Source organism: Amblyomma americanum, chromosome 2 (assembly GCF_052857255.1).
Source record: "Amblyomma americanum isolate KBUSLIRL-KWMA chromosome 2, ASM5285725v1, whole genome shotgun sequence".
NCBI classification, from domain to species: Eukaryota; Metazoa; Arthropoda; class Arachnida; order Ixodida; family Ixodidae; genus Amblyomma; species Amblyomma americanum.
Window position 1 is genome coordinate 91,428,352 of NC_135498.1, and position 17,077 is coordinate 91,445,428.

At 46.0% G+C, this 17,077-nt stretch overlaps 1 protein-coding gene across 9 annotated transcripts; it reads left to right on the forward strand.

Annotated features, from left to right (window-relative positions):
• The first annotated feature begins 1,721 nt into the window (after positions 1–1,721).
• LOC144121595 (uncharacterized) lies at positions 1,722–10,474 on the forward strand. Of its 9 annotated transcripts, XM_077654889.1 has the most exons (11): positions 1,722–2,145; positions 3,071–3,148; positions 3,419–3,512; positions 3,725–4,001; positions 4,851–5,020; positions 5,575–5,702; positions 8,597–8,737; positions 9,247–9,345; positions 9,401–9,572; positions 9,680–9,818; positions 9,871–10,474. In XM_077654889.1, exons 1-5 carry the CDS (start codon positions 1,858–1,860, stop codon positions 4,879–4,881), a joined length of 768 nt encoding a protein of 255 aa, XP_077511015.1. In that variant the 5' UTR covers positions 1,722–1,857; the 3' UTR covers positions 4,882–5,020; positions 5,575–5,702; positions 8,597–8,737; positions 9,247–9,345; positions 9,401–9,572; positions 9,680–9,818; positions 9,871–10,474. The 9 variants fall into 9 exon arrangements, with proteins under 9 accessions (XP_077511015.1, XP_077511011.1, XP_077511012.1 ...); XM_077654885.1 differs by lacking the exon at positions 5,575–5,702 and having other exon boundaries at positions 1,728–2,145; positions 9,871–10,469; XM_077654886.1 differs by lacking the exon at positions 5,575–5,702 and having other exon boundaries at positions 1,728–2,145; positions 9,684–9,818; positions 9,871–10,469.
• Positions 10,475–17,077: the final 6,603 nt, after the last annotated feature.

Genomic DNA, 17,077 nt, shown 5'->3' on the forward strand with positions numbered 1-17,077 from the left:
GTTTAACGGTTGCAAAGGGTTTTTTTCTGGTTCACAGCCTGGTTTTATTTTTTTATTTTTTACTTGTGTATTTTGATTTGCTAGGATGTGACGTGGTTGCTCACAGGGGCAATGGTTTAACAATGTAGCATCTTTCATCGTTCATTCCACTATGTCACTCTTTTAGGGTACTTTTATGCCATGTACAGCCTGTTCAAGTGTCACCTATGTACTTGTGCAATATTGTCAGATAAAACGCCATACCGATAAAGCGAATGCCTCTGAAAGGAGACTTTCTAGGCAATGGATTAACCTAGTTTCCGTGGCGCTGGGATTAATTTTTCCACCTGCTCGCCCCCCCTGCAGTTCCGTGCTGGCAGGTATAATGAAATCAACCATTGTCATCATAACTACCACTCGGCACCACTGGCTACCAGGCCACCTTTTAGCAGGCTAGTTGCATCTCAGAGTTTTTAGTAGGATCTTTGTCAGCGCAACGAACAGAACAGCGCTGGACTTTTATCTGGCTATATTGTAGCGTACAGTACACTGATTACATGCTTTACTGCCCCGCGAATGTCCTTGCACTTCACTGTACGCTGTACTTCATGTGTACTTTTGTTGACGTAAAATTACTTCAAATTGATCCGGCTAACGACTAGAAGTACTCTGGAGATGGTACGCCGGCTCAATGTATGGTATTTGCTCCTACGTTGAGCACGTTTGAGGGTGCTAAAGCTGGCTTTAACATTGTCTTGCAGATGTAAACGCACCTGCTATATTCTTTCAGCTGAAGAAATTAAATGTGGAGAATAATCCCAGTGTGCTCTATGGTCTGTGTTGATGCGCCTACTTATGTCATGTTATGTTTGCTTCAATTGAAGCTGTCGTAGCATTGTTTTCTATACTTTTCAATTTCCTAACTGACAACGTTCGTGGCACTTCAGGGCTTTTTCCTTCTGCACTGTGACTATTGAGATGATTAGCCAACTTAAACAATACTTCTTGTGCTGCCTGTGACATGTATTTTTTGTTTGTGTGCCAAGGGTGTGCTTTGTGACTGTATTTGTTTGGTTGCTGCAATAAACAATGAATATGAAACTATGAAAACCATACTTGCCGTGCACTGTATTGCGAACTGTGCACTTGAGCCAGTGCTTTGTGCATCATACCTTGCATCATACCTTGCTGTACTCAAAAGCTCTCAAACCAGTATTTGCACTACGAATCATGCATGCTTCGCCAGTGTCTGGAAGTGTTGCTGCCTTTCTATGCTGCCCCTCCTTTACCAGTCACTTTCATTGCGTTCCCAATTGCACATTAACAAGGCCATAACTAGCAGGAACTCGAGCACATTTGACTGGCACAGGTTGGGGCGCGCTGAAAGGCAGCAACCTTCGAGAGGTACGGGCTCGAAAACGCGGATTCTACAGAAACACCGCTTTATAATTCGCGCCAAAAGCATACGTATGCGTGACGTCATTCTACGTCACGTTTGCGTAGTTTGCCCCCTAAAATTCAGGGGGCGCTGGAGTGCCCACGAGCCGCCATTTTTTGGACCAATAGGCGTCTATGGAGCCTTCGCTACCAGTGTACATCTACCTTGCCGTTTCCACCACCTCTCTGCACGCAACGCACAATATTTCATTTATTTCATTTCATTTCATTTATTGATCCCTTAAAGGCCCGAAGGCATTACATAAGGGGGGGCATATTGGTTTCCAACGGCGATGATGGGAACATGGTAACTCCAGTCCTTCTGGGCTGCTGCGTCACCTGTGTGTGCCTCGTGGTTCTTCGTAGCCTTGTGCTGCTTGTGCTTTCTTGTCAAGATCGCTTCTCTTCAGTTGGTGAAACTGCTTTGTGTTTCGCGCTGCTATGAGCAAGAGCAAGAAACGCTGCGCAGTCCCAGGCTGCTCGAGCATCGCAGGCGCTCCTGGAGTGTCCTTCCACCAATTCCCTGCTCAGAATGAGCGGAAAAGAATGTGGACGCAAGCTCTGGGGGTTCCGGAGCAATCGAATCGGCCGGTGTGCTCGGCGCATTTCACCCGAGACGCCTTCGAAGGGTCACCACAAGCTCGTGCATCCGCTGGCTACAAGAAGCGACGGCTACGATGCGACGCCGTGCCGACGGTGGCAGGCGCCCAAGGAAGAACATCGGTAGAAGTAAGTACCGTTACTTCATTACCTACGCATTGGCCGAACAATGAAAGTTCGTTGCGGTGCCCACGTTATAGTTCAAGTGCCTAAGTTAATACATCAATGAGGTTATGATGCTTTTACCGCTGTTCTTTCTCAAGGAGCCAGCGTCACGAGCACGGTGCAAGAATTCTTACACCGTGGTAATGGCCCAGCAGCCGCTCGCTGTGCTCTCGCCTGTCGGCCGACGGGGATCAGCCTGTTGGGCTTATGTGCGCACGTTGACGGCTCGAGCGGGGCTGAATGAATGAATGAATGAGAGCGAGTGAAAAGAAGGCGGGAGGTCGGTGAGAGTCGGACGAAGTTTTCTTCAGCGGGAGAGCAGCCTGCTCCGCGCCCTGCCACATTATCTGTTAGCAAAAAAAAAGAAAAACGAAGGGAATTAGAACAGGTAAACGGAACATCACTGCGGCGCGCGTTCCCATTTTTCTCGCCGCCCCGTCTGTTGACAAGACAAAGCAAATGAAACGCGCTTTCAAGCTCTCCCTTTTTCATTCCTACGACTTAACCGCGCACCCGAAACGGCCGAAAATAAAACAAAAAAAGACGAAATAAATTTCATCAGTGCGCGAAGCATTGTCTGGAATGTGAACCTTTTGATTTCTTGTTGTGGCTGCAAAGTATGAACACTGTCATAAGAGCGTAAACCTGTCAGTAGTCCACTAAACCGATATAGAGCGATAAAAAAGTGATTCATTTCTCGTAGGAGTCTTTCTTCATATGTTCACAGTGGTTGCAACAGGTAGTGTGGCAGGGTGTGACCTCTGCATGTTGGCAGAGGGTGCCACTGATCTCAAGCTGTGCTTTGCTGATAACAGGTTATGAAAGCTGCTGGTGAAATGATGATATACAGGTAATATGAGTTGAAGGAGTTCATCACTGCATATTTCAGGGGCACCTAACCAAACCTGAAGAAGCTGAACCTACTGATGTTTCTGCACCATGGATACCATCTGCTTCAAGCTTAAACGTGAGGTTTTAAACTTTTATGTGTATAGTCTGGTATGAAAAAGCAATTGTGCTATAAAATTTACTTCTTACCTAGATGCCTACAGACCAGACTTCATTTCTCCTTGGAATTGGCGCAAATGTGGAAATTGGTGTTCCTTCACCTGTTCAAATTGGCTTATCAGGCCCTACTTTGAACATTGTAGAGAAAGTATGTGAAAACATTTGCTGAGTGACCAGATTGTATGTTGATGCCTGAGTGTTTCATTTTCACCCAAACATTTCTTTGCAGCTATCAAGTCCCAGAATTGACCACGGCTACTGCAGGCTGGTCACTGCTTCCACACAGACCCATATCACTGCTATGGATAAAAAGAAGTCTATAGGTAACTTTCTGTTTGCAAGAATGACTTCAGTGCCATTTATAGGAGTTTAATTCTGGTTGAGAAGTCGGATATTTAGCACTAGAGCGATGCAGTGTGTGTGCGCAGCTTATTTGGTCGTTGTTTATCAGGGCCTTGACAAGTTGCTTGGATTTGCATTACTGAATTAAGTGCCATCATGCCTAGTGTTATTGCAAATGCCTCTTTTCTCTCAGGTGTACAGGCCAGCTTCCAGATCAAAGCCATGGAAGATGAATGTATGCAGACAGAGTCTGTGTTGCTCCCTGAAGCAAGCACCACAAAATGCCAAGCAGATGGCACATCTGAAGATTCCTTGAACACATCATTGGAGTTTGTTGCAGAAGGTTCCATCATAAGGTGCTCAACATCACTGAATCATCAACATGCATTGTCACTCTCAGCAGTTGAGCCATCCCCTGTGAAGTTCCCTTGTGATGACACCTATGAGCCGTCACGTGACAAGTCCATTTTGTGAGTGTTTTTTTAATTTCACTTTAGCCTGAACCCTTCATTCCTGCAGTGATTATCTCTGAAGAGTATTCAGTTTTTTTTGTAATAGTAATTGTGACTGTTCCTGGGGATTTATTACACCAGAAATTATTTATATTTTTACAGAGGTTCTGAGACTCAGTGCATCAGCACACTCTCAGAGAAAATTCATCATATTTGAGGAAAACTTGTTGGAATTGTTTAAAGTGTGCAGACAGTGCCAGGCACCTTGCAAAGTATCCACAAAAGTCACTGGCTCTGCACTGCAAGTCACAGCAGTAGGTATAGAGCAGCATAGATTGACATGGATGAGCCAGCCTATGTTTAACAAAAAGGCAGCTGGAAATGCACTGCTGTCTGCTGGCATCTGTTTTTCTGGAGCCAGCCCAGAAAAGGTGCTGTGGCTACTTCAAAAAGCGGGCATCTGTGTGCCTCAAGCCGCTTGTATTATATGTATCAAGCATTCATCTCGCAGCCAGCTATCAGACACACATCTAACAAGTGCTACTGCATCTGAAAGTTGCTCTTTAATGCCTGATACTTCTGCGCATAATGTATGGGGCATGCACATTTTTCTTGACCTATATTTTTCCTGTCAGCAGCATTCAGTGCAGAACATGTTGCATTGATGTAGCATAATCAAATCAAATCAGAATTAATTTGACTTCATTTAGTAAACAAGCTTTTCCTGTTCTGGAAACAGTAGATTGTGAAAAGGTTGAAAGTGACAACAATGCATTCCATAGTTCGACATGGTATCCAAGAGGCCGCATGTGAAGCATTTCTTTGTGCATTGCTCTCAAGCTCATGCTACACGCTTTCATTTACCAGATGTGGGAAGATGAACAGCAAAATGTGCTGAAGGCACTAGATGGTCCGCTTCACTTGGCTGGTGATGGGCAATGTGACTCGCCGGGTTTCTCGGCCAAATACTTGACCTACAGCTTCATGGACACAGCTTCCAGCAAAGTCATTCATTTGTCCAAGTGCAGCTGGGAGAGGTGGGTGTCATGTTTCTGTCTGGCCTCTTTGAATGTGCCAGCCAGCTGCCAGTTTTGTACTGGTTGTATAATTCTGGGATGCATTGCATCACATTTTCGGAGTAGGGAAGTATTAACAAGCAATGGAGAAATACAGGCTTGTGAAAGGCATGAAAGAGCTGAGATTCCAGGGTGTGGCTGTTGCATCACTAACAACTGACCCAAGTGCATGAACCATGTGTTGACCAAAAGTTTGATACGTGGCATGTTGCTAAGAGTAAGTGATCAATGTAATGCATTGACAGCATTTTGTGCCTCTGAGAATTGCAAACCTTCCTATGAAAAATCGTTAATATCTAAATATGTCAAAATGTGCACCTTTTTCTGGCAACATGAACAGGGACCACAAGCATGCCAGCTGTCTCTCTGCTTATCTTGTATTGCATTTAGGTGTGGCCACAATCACTTGTTACAGCAGCTAATACCTCTGTCATGCAGGCACTTTTAAAGGGGCTGCGAAACACTGCTTGAACGGATGTCGGTTACACTTCAGATGGATTCTTTATGTCACACAGATGCTGAATCAAAAAGAATGACAAGAACCGATGCATAGGAACAGGAGATATTCAATGAAGAAATTAAAAAAAAACAGCCGTGGCTTAGCTTCGTTAAGCCTGGTGATTGCGAAGCAGGGCCAGCCTTGGTGAGAGATTTCTCCTGTCTTTTCTTCGAACGCTCTTGTCTCTGCTGGGGTGTTTCTTCTGCACGCTGTTTTCTTCGCTTTTCGTTTTCCTTCTCTCGAAACGCACGTTCCTTCTCGAGCGCTGCTGCCGCTGTTCCGGGGTTTCTTGGACACGCCTCTGCCGTTTAGTCGCGTTCCAGCATTCTGAGCTAGTAGAAGGAGACTCACTGTCGGGCAAACTCATAATTTCTTCCTTTGCTTCAGCTGTTTCCACAGAGGAGGTTGCACGTTGTCGCCGAGCTGCATACTGGGTACGCTGCTTAGAAAGTCGTTCTTCTCGTTCTTCTTCCGTCTCCATAGCTCGCTGATGCTTCCTCTTTGCATTCTGCCGAGCTGCCTTGTTCGTTGGCACCATCGTAACATCTGGCTGTATGGCTGCCTTGGCGAGAGGAGCGGAACTGTTTTATACAGCTGGTGTGACGTCACTCTGACCGTAGTGCCCCTGGTGAGAGGAGCGGGAGTTAGGCCGCCGTTGGTGGCTACCGCCTCGCCTCGCGACGGCGTGAGATGGGGCCCCGTTTTTACACAGCTGGTGTGACGTCACACCGACCGTAGCGCCCCTGGTGAGAGGAGCAGGAGTTAGGCCGCCGTTGGTGGCTACCGCCTCGCCTCGCGACGGCGTGAGATGGGGCCCCGTTTTTACACAGCTGGTGTGGCGTCACTCTAGGTCACGTGGTGTGACATCACGCAGCGAGGTCACGCTAAAGGTCAATGGCGCCTACCACCGCCTCGCCATGGAACGGGCTGAAGTGCGACCTAAAGTAGTATTGCTTCGCACTTAAACAAGCAAACAAAATGCTGCCCTCAACTCGATTTTAGCGCAGCTTCCCATTCCCATTTCACTCTCCCAATGACGACACTTAGTGCAACCAATCAAAACAGCCTATCTGAGCACATGGTGGAGGTTTGTACTCCTTGGTTGCCTGTTCTCTGTAACTCGTTCTTGCCAAGGCTGGCAGCGCCGTTTGCACGGTTACAACCATGTGAACGCCCAGCGATGCTTCGTCACGCCGATGGCGCTGAAAAGAACACTGATAAGTGACGTTCCCTGGCTTTAGGATCCGAACGCGATCTGAACTGGATCCGAACTCGAGCGCGAGATACTGCGACGGTGTGACAGCCTGCGCAAGATATCAGACACATTTAGCATAGTGTGTACCGCTACTGCTTACCGCCTAATTGCCCCTCGCTCCTAGCGCGCTGGTTGGTCACGGCAAGCAAGGAGCGTGCGCTGTTGACAGGAACGTGGCACCATCTGGCGCCGTCGCCCGGTGATCCTCCACAAGCTGGCGATATCCACTGCTAAATGTGAAACGAACGGCTTTTTTCTTTGCATCCTTCCTTGGGACCGAAACGAACGTTGTGGAATGGCTCGATCAGATCGATTCCGCAAAGGCGTTCTCAGATACATAGAGAGTAGCTATAAGTGTGTGCTATGTCGTAGGATGTTTACAGAGAAACGCAAAGTCCGATGCAAAAGTAGCCAGAGCCTCTGGTGGTGTATTTTTGTTTTACTTGCTTTACTACGCTTTTATCTAAGGGAAACAAGTTGGTTTTGTGGATGTAATATAAAACACAAAAACTTCATGAAACGTATCTCTAGATATTAACCCAATTTGAAGTATATTCACTGTTTGTCCAATCATAAAGCTCCCACTAAGTGATGTCATATCCACTGCTAAAAACCGCCACACTATGGTGACACTGTCAGCGCCATGAATTTGTTTTTGCGAGCTAATTAAAATATTAAAAACCGGAGTATGCGCTGTACGACTGATGCTATTAGCATCAATATAACTCATTCTATGCAACCAAGAGGCAAAACAGTGCACTGATTATGTGTTTCGGGGCCCCTTTAAAGGCTATTGAGTGGAGAACCTTCGAGATTCTCAATAGCTATTAAACCTGAAGGAGTTTTTGTGCTGTTACAGAGCTAACTCAAGTTCGAGAGATTGCATCATCACACACCGCGTTTTGTGCCACCACCATTGCTGCCAATGAACCAACAAATTTAACCTGGAAGGTTGAAAATAAAACGCTTATTTGGTACAGTTACATAGCTCTTGAAATGAAGTCTATTGTCTCGGACAAGTTGTAGTAGCATTCATGCACCTTTGAGGAAACTGGTGTTCGTTGTTTTCTTACCGCTGCCAACAATGATACTATGCTGCTGCACTTTGTCATCTGACATCTCTTTTTATTCTGCCACCGAAGTTTTATATTTTGAACTTCACTATGATAGTGCTTTAATTTTATTGCCAAGCGTTGTGCTGTGAGCCCTGTGTCGAGAGTGCGCACAACCACTGCTTGAAGGCCCTCAAAATCTCAGTAGAGTTCCTTGCCGTTCGGTTGAGTTGATAGGTTATTCAAGCGATGGCCATCGGAGCTGCCCGGGTCACAACACTCAGTTGGCCTTTGAGTGTTTAAACAGTAGGTTTGAGAGCCTACAAAATGACCGTGTGATGGGTAAAAAACAGTTCAATACTATGTTCAAAATGTATCATCATATTGTAATTTATATAGGCATAAACTGCACTGGGATGGCACATTTTCACTCCAATAAATGTATTTGCACTTGTCACCTATTTGCTGCTCTCCAGGCAGTCATACTATAGGTGAACGCATGCTTTTTCAACAGTAGATACTTTTGTGTTGGTGCAGTTGCAACTTGAAATATGTAGCACAGACAAGGACAGAAAGAATGCTTTGTCTGTGTGCTTTCTTTCAGTCCTTGTCCCTTCCTACTGCGTATTTCATGTTGTGCATGCTTTGTCAGTAAGCGATACATTTGTGAAGCACATATTTGTGTGTGAAAAAAATAATAAACTGAGCCGTAACCAGCATCTCAATTGCAGCGATAAAGAAAAGGCTGGTTGCAGCGAGCAAGAAGACAGGCTGCGGTGACTGTCACTGGGTCCAACCAGTGGTCAACCACCTATATCGGTGCGTGGCTGTGAGCGCAGGTGATGGAAAACTGCTGGTGGCCATATGGAAAAGTAAGCTTGCAATGTCATTCCATTACGATAAGGCAATTTTAAGAGCCTGGAAGTTTTCATTTGTGAACCACAGTCAGTAATATTTCTGCACTTGCTGATTAAAGAGATTAGCAGTAAAACCCTCATGAGCCATGCTGGTTTGGCATGCTAATTAGATGTGCAAACTGAAAAAATGATCCTGAAGTTGAAAAGGGAGTGTTCTGCTATAGTCAGATTGTCTTCTATGATTAAGCTTGACTTGTCCCCCAGCCTATATCTGATTTTTATTTGTAGAAGTCTGCTCAAATCAGGTTTGTCGAAATTGGGTAGCATGTGTTGCAGGAGATAACTCCCTTCACACCTATGCCACTTGTGACCTTATTTCAAGGTGACTTGTGAAAGCTAGCTGTTTTCTCTAATATATTTTTGATGACAACTGCCATCTGACCTAGTGCATTGGTCTCATTATGAAGTAAAAATGTTGCTAGCACTAAATTGCATCACTGTGTTTGTGAATCTGTTTTTTCTAGGCATGCTGAACCATGTTGCCAACGTACAGTCTGTGCATGGTGACCCATACCCAAGGTCCCTACATGACAGCACACCGAATGGAAAATGGCTCTCACCAGGTACAGTCATGTTTTGCGCCTGCAGTTGCATCCACTCAAAACTGAAAATTTTCAGGCACACCAGCTTATGCTCGACTTGTTGCCCTTGCATCCGAAAGGCTGCTTCTGAAAGACATTGAGAAACTTTCGGCATCTATACAGACATACAACCTCGACTCTTTCCACGGCGTGTTGATCAAGTTTGCCCCAAAGTCTGTGTCATTTTCAACTGACATTGTGCGGGCAAGGTACATCCTTCACAAGTGGCTGCTTTGAATATTTGTATTGAAGAATAAGCCTAACTGTGCTTTTGTACGTTTCCCCTTACATATTTTGTTATAAGATTATGACTCAGCTAGCCATCCTCCATCACATTGAAAACACTGGCCGTGCTCAAGCAGTCACCAAGGATGGCAAGCAAAAATGGAAAAGGAAGCAACTGAGGGCCAGAAAAGGAGAAGTTGTGTGCCCAGTCAAGACTGCAACAACCTATGGTGTGTAAATCAAGTTTAGATAAACATTACGTAACACTGTTTTCTTTTTCAGGGTATGTTCCAGCACTCGTGCAAGAGGTCGACCGTTGCATCTCCTGGCCTTCTTTCAGACAGGCACGGAATGAGAGCAGCAGGAGCAGCAGCCAGAACCCTTCAATGAGTGAACTTTGCACGCCACGGCACACAAAGCAGGAGCTCATTCCTGCACGCCAGTAACGCTTCGCAATGGGCGCAGCTATTTCTGGACTGGATCCTGCTCCCTCAACAAGCAGGGCGTGCTCAAGTAGCTTTTGAGAACTGATTTCTGTTGTCATGGCAGCACTGTTTTAAATCCACGCTTACAACATTGGCCCTCGCAACTTCAGCACTGCTGCTGTTCCTGGGCAGCGTTGGCTATCCCTCTGACCCAAATGTAAGCCCTGCACGTAAAAGGCTGGTTTGGCTGCACCAAATGCTGCGCTCTTCGCCTACTGAGGAATTGCAGCATTTTAGTGCAAAAGCACTCATACGCTCACAAACACCGGCCAAGAATCCTGTCCAGTTTGGTTTCTGCCAATGCCATGGCTAATACCCCTGTCACACGAACACTGTAAAGGTACTTTGAACAAATGGACGCGCCAAAGGACACCTAGCTCAAAGGAGCTTCGAAACAAGGCAGCTCGAGTTCGTCCTTTGATGCTTCAAGGGAGTACTCTCTCCTAGTGAATTAACACCATAAATAAATTGGGAAAACGTTCAATTTTCATTTTATAAATTCACTTCATAAGATTACTGGTGTTTTAAAATACAAGATCATTTGTTTTGTGGCAGTCTCACGACGCCATACTCTCGTTCCAGATATACGCGCGTCACGGTAGACAAGGTCAATATGCCGCCATGTCGGCCGTGTTTTCTCGCGTCGTCACGTGGATCGTCACTCATTTTGATGGAGACCGCCGAACAAGGCACACCAGAAAAACGTGACCACAAAAACAACGATCGCAGGGGTATAGTGCCTAGAATATACGTGCTAGTGTGCCGAGGGCGCGCGCTCGCGTGGCCGCTGCAGTGATGCCTTCCTACGGCCACCGCGTGGTGGCGCTGCCAGTCGCTAAGGCCAAGCTAGAGGGGAGCGGATTAGGCTTCAACCTATCTTTTTTCAAGCAAGGGGAATTGATTAAACAGACATTAGCGGGACTAATATACGCGGACGATATAGTGAATGGCTGACAACAACAAGGAAGACCTGCAGAAGTTGTTAGACATATGCAGTACAGAGGGAGATAGATTAGGCTTCAAGTATAGTAAGGAAAAATCTGCAGTCATATTTAATGAAGTGGGCGGTGAGCATAGAATACAGGAGTTCGTGCTAAAAGTAGTGAATGAGTACAAGTATCTTGGGGTGTGGATAAATAACAGTGTTGAGTATCTGACAGAGCATGAAAAATATGTAATGAATAAAGCTAGTAGGAATGCAGCTGTCATGAAAAATAGGGCACTGTGGAATTACAATAGGTATGAGGTGGTAAGAGGGATCTGGAAAGGGGTGATGGTCCCTAGCCTGACCTTCGGGAATGCGGTCCTGTGTATGAGGCCAGATGTTCAAGCAAGGCTGGAAATTAGGCAATGGGGAGTAGGGAGGTTAGCTTTGAGAGCACATGGCAATACACCAAATCAGGGGGCACAGGGTGATATGGGATGGGCGTCTTTCGAGAGCAGAGAGGCTAGCAGTAAGATAGCATTTGAGGGACGATTGAGAAAGGTGGAGGAAACGCGGTGGGCTAGGAAAGTTTTCAGATACCTGTATATAAAGAATGTTGACACGAAATGGAGAAAGCGAACTAGAAAATCGACAAGCAAATATCTGGACAGCAGTAAGGGGGCAAATCAGCAATTATCGGTGAAGAAAAAGGTTAAAGAAATAGAGAGAGCTTTGTGGAAAACAGGGATGCTGACGAAATCGGCACTGGAAACATACCGGACCTTTAAACAGGAAATTGTCAAAGAAAATATCTATGATAATTGTAGGGGAAGTTCTTTGTTGTTTGAGGCCAGGACTGGAGTTTTGCGGACTAAGACTTATAGAGTCAGGTACCAGGAGATAGACACTTTGTGCATTGCGTGCGGAGAGGAGGAGGAAACGGCTGAACACTTGATACTCTCCTGAAAAGGGCTTCACTCTACAGTGGAAGGCAGCGGGGCTGACTTACCCAAGGCATTGGGGTTTAGGGATAGTGAAGGGAAAGCGGATTTTAAGAGGTTAGAAGTAACCAAGCGAAGGTTATCTGATTGGTGGCTAAAATTAAGACAGGAGTAAAATCTCACAAGACATGGCTAGGTGGCTTGAGCCACCGCCCGATCTAAAGGGTTCAGCCATATCCATCCATCCATCCATCCATCCATCCGAAAGCAATTGGAAGCAGCAGCCAAACAAATCGAGAAAGTAGTTTTTGAGGATAGTGAAACAGAATGGACTTATACCAAATTAACTCGATTGCTAGAGCTAGCTAAGGTGCGAGTAAAGCTAAAAGGGAAAAGATGCAAACCCAAGAGTTGGTGGGATGAGGAGGTCAAGAGGGCAATAGAAAAGCGCAAGGAAGCGTCCAGGGAACACAGATATTCCAAGAAGAGGGGGGAACCAAAACCCGAAGTAGACAGAAAATGGGATACCTTTATTAAGCGTAGAAGGGGCGCATACTATTTGATTAATGAGAAAATTAGAAGAAAGGGTGCCCAATGGATGTCAAAAGTAAAAAAGGATAGAAAAGCAGCCCAAAAATTCTGGAAACATCTAAATGCAATGAGTAATACAACTAGGCTAGAGCAAAGGTTTATTGTTACAGATAAGGGTATTCGACTAGAAGGGGATGAAGCAACAAAACACATAGGAAAAAGGATGACGGAAAAATTTTCAGCAAAGCACGTGGTACATAATTTATCGGAGGAGGATAGACTGGTTACAGCAATAGCTTCACTTGAGCAAGGAGAGTGAAAAAGGGCAAAAAAGGTTCCTAGTGGCACATCAACAGGACCAGATGGTATCCCGATAATGTTGATAAAGAAGTTAGGACCAAAGTCCAAGCAAACATTAATACAGGTAGTGAACAAAATGATAGTAAATAAGAAAGTCCCCGTTGAATGGCGATTAAGTAGAATGAACATGATATATAAGGGAAAGGGGGACAAAGCAGACGTAAGTAACTATCGCCCCATAACAGTGACATCTGTGGTTTACAGGGTGGCGATGCAAATTATAAAGGATAGACTGCAGGCTTGGGTGGAGAACGAGGGGGTGTTAGGGGAACTACAGAATGGGTTCCGGAAACAAAAGAGGTTGGAGGACAATATAATTTCATTGACACAGTGTATATAAATTGCGGAAAAGGAACATAGGCCCTTATGGCTAGCATTTCTGGATATTAGGGAAGCCTATGACAACGTTACTCAGGAGCATTTGTGGGACATACTGGGCACATTGGATGTGGAAAATGGGGTAATTAAGCTTTTAAAAGATATATATATATATATAGAGGTAACAGAGTGCTCATAAAATGGGAAAAAAATGTATCAGGGCCTGTAGAGATACAGCGGGGGCTTAGACAAGGATGTCCTCTGTCCCCTTTGTTGTTCATGTTGTACCTGCAAGGGTTGGAGACCAAGCTAGAGGGGAGCGGACTAGGCTTCAACCTATCTTTTTTCAAGCAAGGGGAATTGATTAAACAGACATTACCGGGACTAATATACGCGGACGATATAGTGATAATGGCTGACAACAAGGAAGACCTGCAAAAGTTGTTAGACATATGCAGTACAGAGGGGGATAGATTAGGCTTCAAGTATAGTAAGGAAAAATCTGCAGTCATGATATTTAATGAAGAGGGCGGCGAGCATAGAATACAGGAGCTGTCATAAAAAATAAGGCACTGTGGAATTACAATAGGTATGAGGTGGTAAGAGGGATCTGGAAAGGGGTGATGGTCCCTAGCCTGACCTTCGGTAATGCGGTCCTGTGTATGAGGCCAGATGTTCAAGCAAGGCTGGAAATTAGGCAACGGGGAGTAGGGATGTTAGGTTTGGGAGCACATGGCAATACACCAAATCAGGGGGCACAGGGTGATATGGGATGGGCGTCTTTCGAGAGCAGAGAGGCTAGCAGTAAGATAGCATTTGAGGGACGATTGAGAAAGGTGGAGGAAAAGCGGTGGGCTAGGAAAGTTTTCAGATACCTGTATATAAAGAATGTTGACACGAAATGGAGAAGGCGAACTAGAAAATTGACAAGCAAATATCTGGACAGCAGTAAGGGGGCAAATCAGCAATTATCGGTGAAGAAAAAGGTTAAAGAAATAGAGAGAGCTTTGTGGAAAACAGGGATGCTGACGAAATCGGCACTGGAAACATACCGGACCTTTAAACAGGAAACTGTCAAAGAAAGTATCTATGATAATTGTAGGGGAAGTTCATTGTTGTTTGAGGCCAGGACTGGAGTTTTGCGGACTAAGACGTATAGAGTCAGGTACCAGGAGATAGACACTTTGTGCATTGCGTGCGGAGAGGAGGAGGAAACGGCTGAACACTTGATACTCTCCTGTAAAGGGCTTCACCCTACAGTGGAAGGCAGCAGGGCTGACTTACCCAAGGCATTGGGGTTTAGGGACGGTGAAGGGAAAGTGGATTTTAAGAGGTTAGAAGTAACCAAGCGAAGGTTATCTGATTGGTGGCTAAAAGCAAGACAGGAGTAAAATTTCACAAGACATGGCTAGGTGGCTTGAGCCACCGCCCGATGTAAAGGGTTCAGCCGTATCCATCCATCCATCCATCCATCCGTGCCACCACGCCGCGTTCTCTGCCGAGGCTGCGTAGGTACGCTGCGCTTTTCACTAGGAAGCCTGTCTCTGAACGCTTTGAGAGCACTGTTAGCATAAAAACACTACTGGCTGCAGACAATCTTACCGGCCTGGCATTACCAGGAGAAAATCCTGGACTGAAACAGCGCTCGCCGAAGCGTTTGACACGTACCACCAGGTCCAGTTTGCTAAATTTTTATCCGTTTGTGGTTGAACCGCGGAAGTCATATCGACTGCCTAATGTTCAGCGAGGTACCCAACTTGAAATAAGCAACGAAAGTTTATGCGTTGGCCGCATTACGTTGTTGTGATTGAACGATCGAGTATGGTCCGGACTCATTGTTGCTACATGGAAACTTCCGATCGAGATTTTATTCGACTAGGGGCCAGTCGATTGCGATCCACGCATCGCGTTCGTGGGTGAAGGACATCGTATACACCATCATGCTGAGTGAGCGCTCGGCTAGCTCTGTCCAGGTGAAAGACCGAGTCGTGGCCCCCATTAATTCTCAATGGCGAGCAGAACATCTAACCCGGAATGGCGTCGCATATAGGTAAAAGAAAAGCAGGGCACTCTCGCTCTTTCCCACCACGGGTTCCGTCTTCAAAGATCGCATGCGACGATCAACACAAGCAGTTGGAATGGATCTCACTATTTATGTGTTTTATTTGCAAATCACAGCTTGCTTGATCAACTTATGCAGGTGTGTATGAGCTTGCGCTTCCCTTTGTAAGAGAACAAAATAAAACGGTGATTGTACCATATTGATTTTTATTTACAAATCTGGAATACAGTAAAAACAGATCAAAGCAGAGCTTGTTGTAAGCGCGTGCTTGCTTTGTTCTTTGCCGAGAAAATACACGACCACAAGGCTGCGTTCCGGCATCAAGCTTCCAAATGTTATACCATTCTTTCTTTATACAAAGTGGCAAAGTTGTTTTTCTCCGCTCCATAATGTGCGTAGGCTACAGAGCCAGCAGGTACGAGCTTCAGATATTTTGGTCCAGGTTGCATGGATACAAATTGAGTCCAACGGATGCTGATCTTCAACAGCAATACAGCCCATCTGCTGCTGCGGGCATGAGTTCTCACTCGACTCCTCTGTTGCTGCCGGCTCGTCGGAAACATCGTCGACCGTGCTTGACGGTCCATGGCTGACGCCTGCACCGGCACTGCGCGTTTGCCCTTTAGCGGCAGGATGGTCACACAGGTTCCTCACTTTTCTTTTCGATGTCTTCTTAGGCAGAAGGTATTTCGGATAGTTGTCGAATACTGCTGGCATGACATCGGGCATGAGATGCATGTGGTCTATCTCTGGCGAGCTTGTTGACGACACCGTCTCTCGATGTGGCAGTCTTCAAAACGTTTCTCGCAGACAAAACACGCTGGAGTCAACTTGCGGTCTTGTCTTTTGATCAGCCGCTCCCACTCCGCAAGCCGTGTTGGGTCCGAGGACACACGGAACATGGAAGCCTTGCCCGGATTCGACCGGTAGCCACTCCGACAGAGCGGCACGAAACATGTTTTTTTCTCGGCCTCGATGCTTCGACTTTACCATCATTAGGCGCTGTGGTTTTCCCTCACGTGGAACAGCACGGACAAAACAACAGAAAAAAGCTTAGATGCGGCCAAAATGCTGTAATCCACAGCGCGCACGACCAATGCAATCGCAGCGACTGCGGTATGTCCGGCAGCAACGGCACCTTTACGACGAGCAGCGCCCCTTGCGGCCAAAGTTGGAAGGCATCGCGCGCGCTGCAACCCTCTCCCATTGGGAAAGCGCTGCGCTCGACACACTAGTAGGATATTCTAGGAACCTAAGGGAACAACCGAAGAACGAAGCTGGGCCTGAGTAAGACTGAGCGAGTTGGGCTCAGTGTGGCCAGCACTGTGATGTTATCCTCTGTACTTGGAAAATCATATCATTATTGCAGTTAAAATTGAGTTGCTTTAACATAATACGGTTATAAAACTAATTTACTAAAAAAATTGACATTTCTGTATTTACATGTGCAGTGAGGTTTGCAATTTTAACGCTTTTCGCTGATGAGGGCGCTAAAAGCTTCTTGCGAAGGTCGTTCCGCGACCGCGTAGCACGGACGAACTCCCTTGAAATAGTGCTCCTTTGGGAGCGTAAAGGAGCATTAGTTCAAAGTGCCTTTAGAGTGCCCGTGTGACAGGGGTATAAGCCATGTTGAGTTAAAGAAATATTGCCGCGACTGAGATTCGAACCCGCGGCAGCCCGAACAGATCAACCTTGCTTGCCACTGCACAAGAGCACTATGCTATCACCGCAGCCGATCACGCCTGGTGTTAAACTGCAACGAACTCTCATGCTGTGCATTGCACATCGTCGTCTTCATCAACTAATACTACTGTTAGACTATTATCGTCACAAGATGCACCGACGACCCAGCAAAGCAAAACCATGA

Bases quoted from the DNA above. Each gene is read 5' to 3' on its own strand.
- LOC144121595 (XM_077654889.1), top strand. From the start codon at position 1,858: ATGAGCAAGAGCAAGAAACGCTGCGCAGTCCCAGGCTGCTCGAGCATC. The intron at 3,513-3,724 runs GTAACTTTCTGT...CTTTTCTCTCAG, and splicing joins GGATAAAAAGAAGTCTATAG to GTGTACAGGCCAGCTTCCAG. The intron at 4,002-4,850 runs GTGAGTGTTTTT...TTCATTTACCAG, and splicing joins TCACGTGACAAGTCCATTTT to ATGTGGGAAGATGAACAGCA.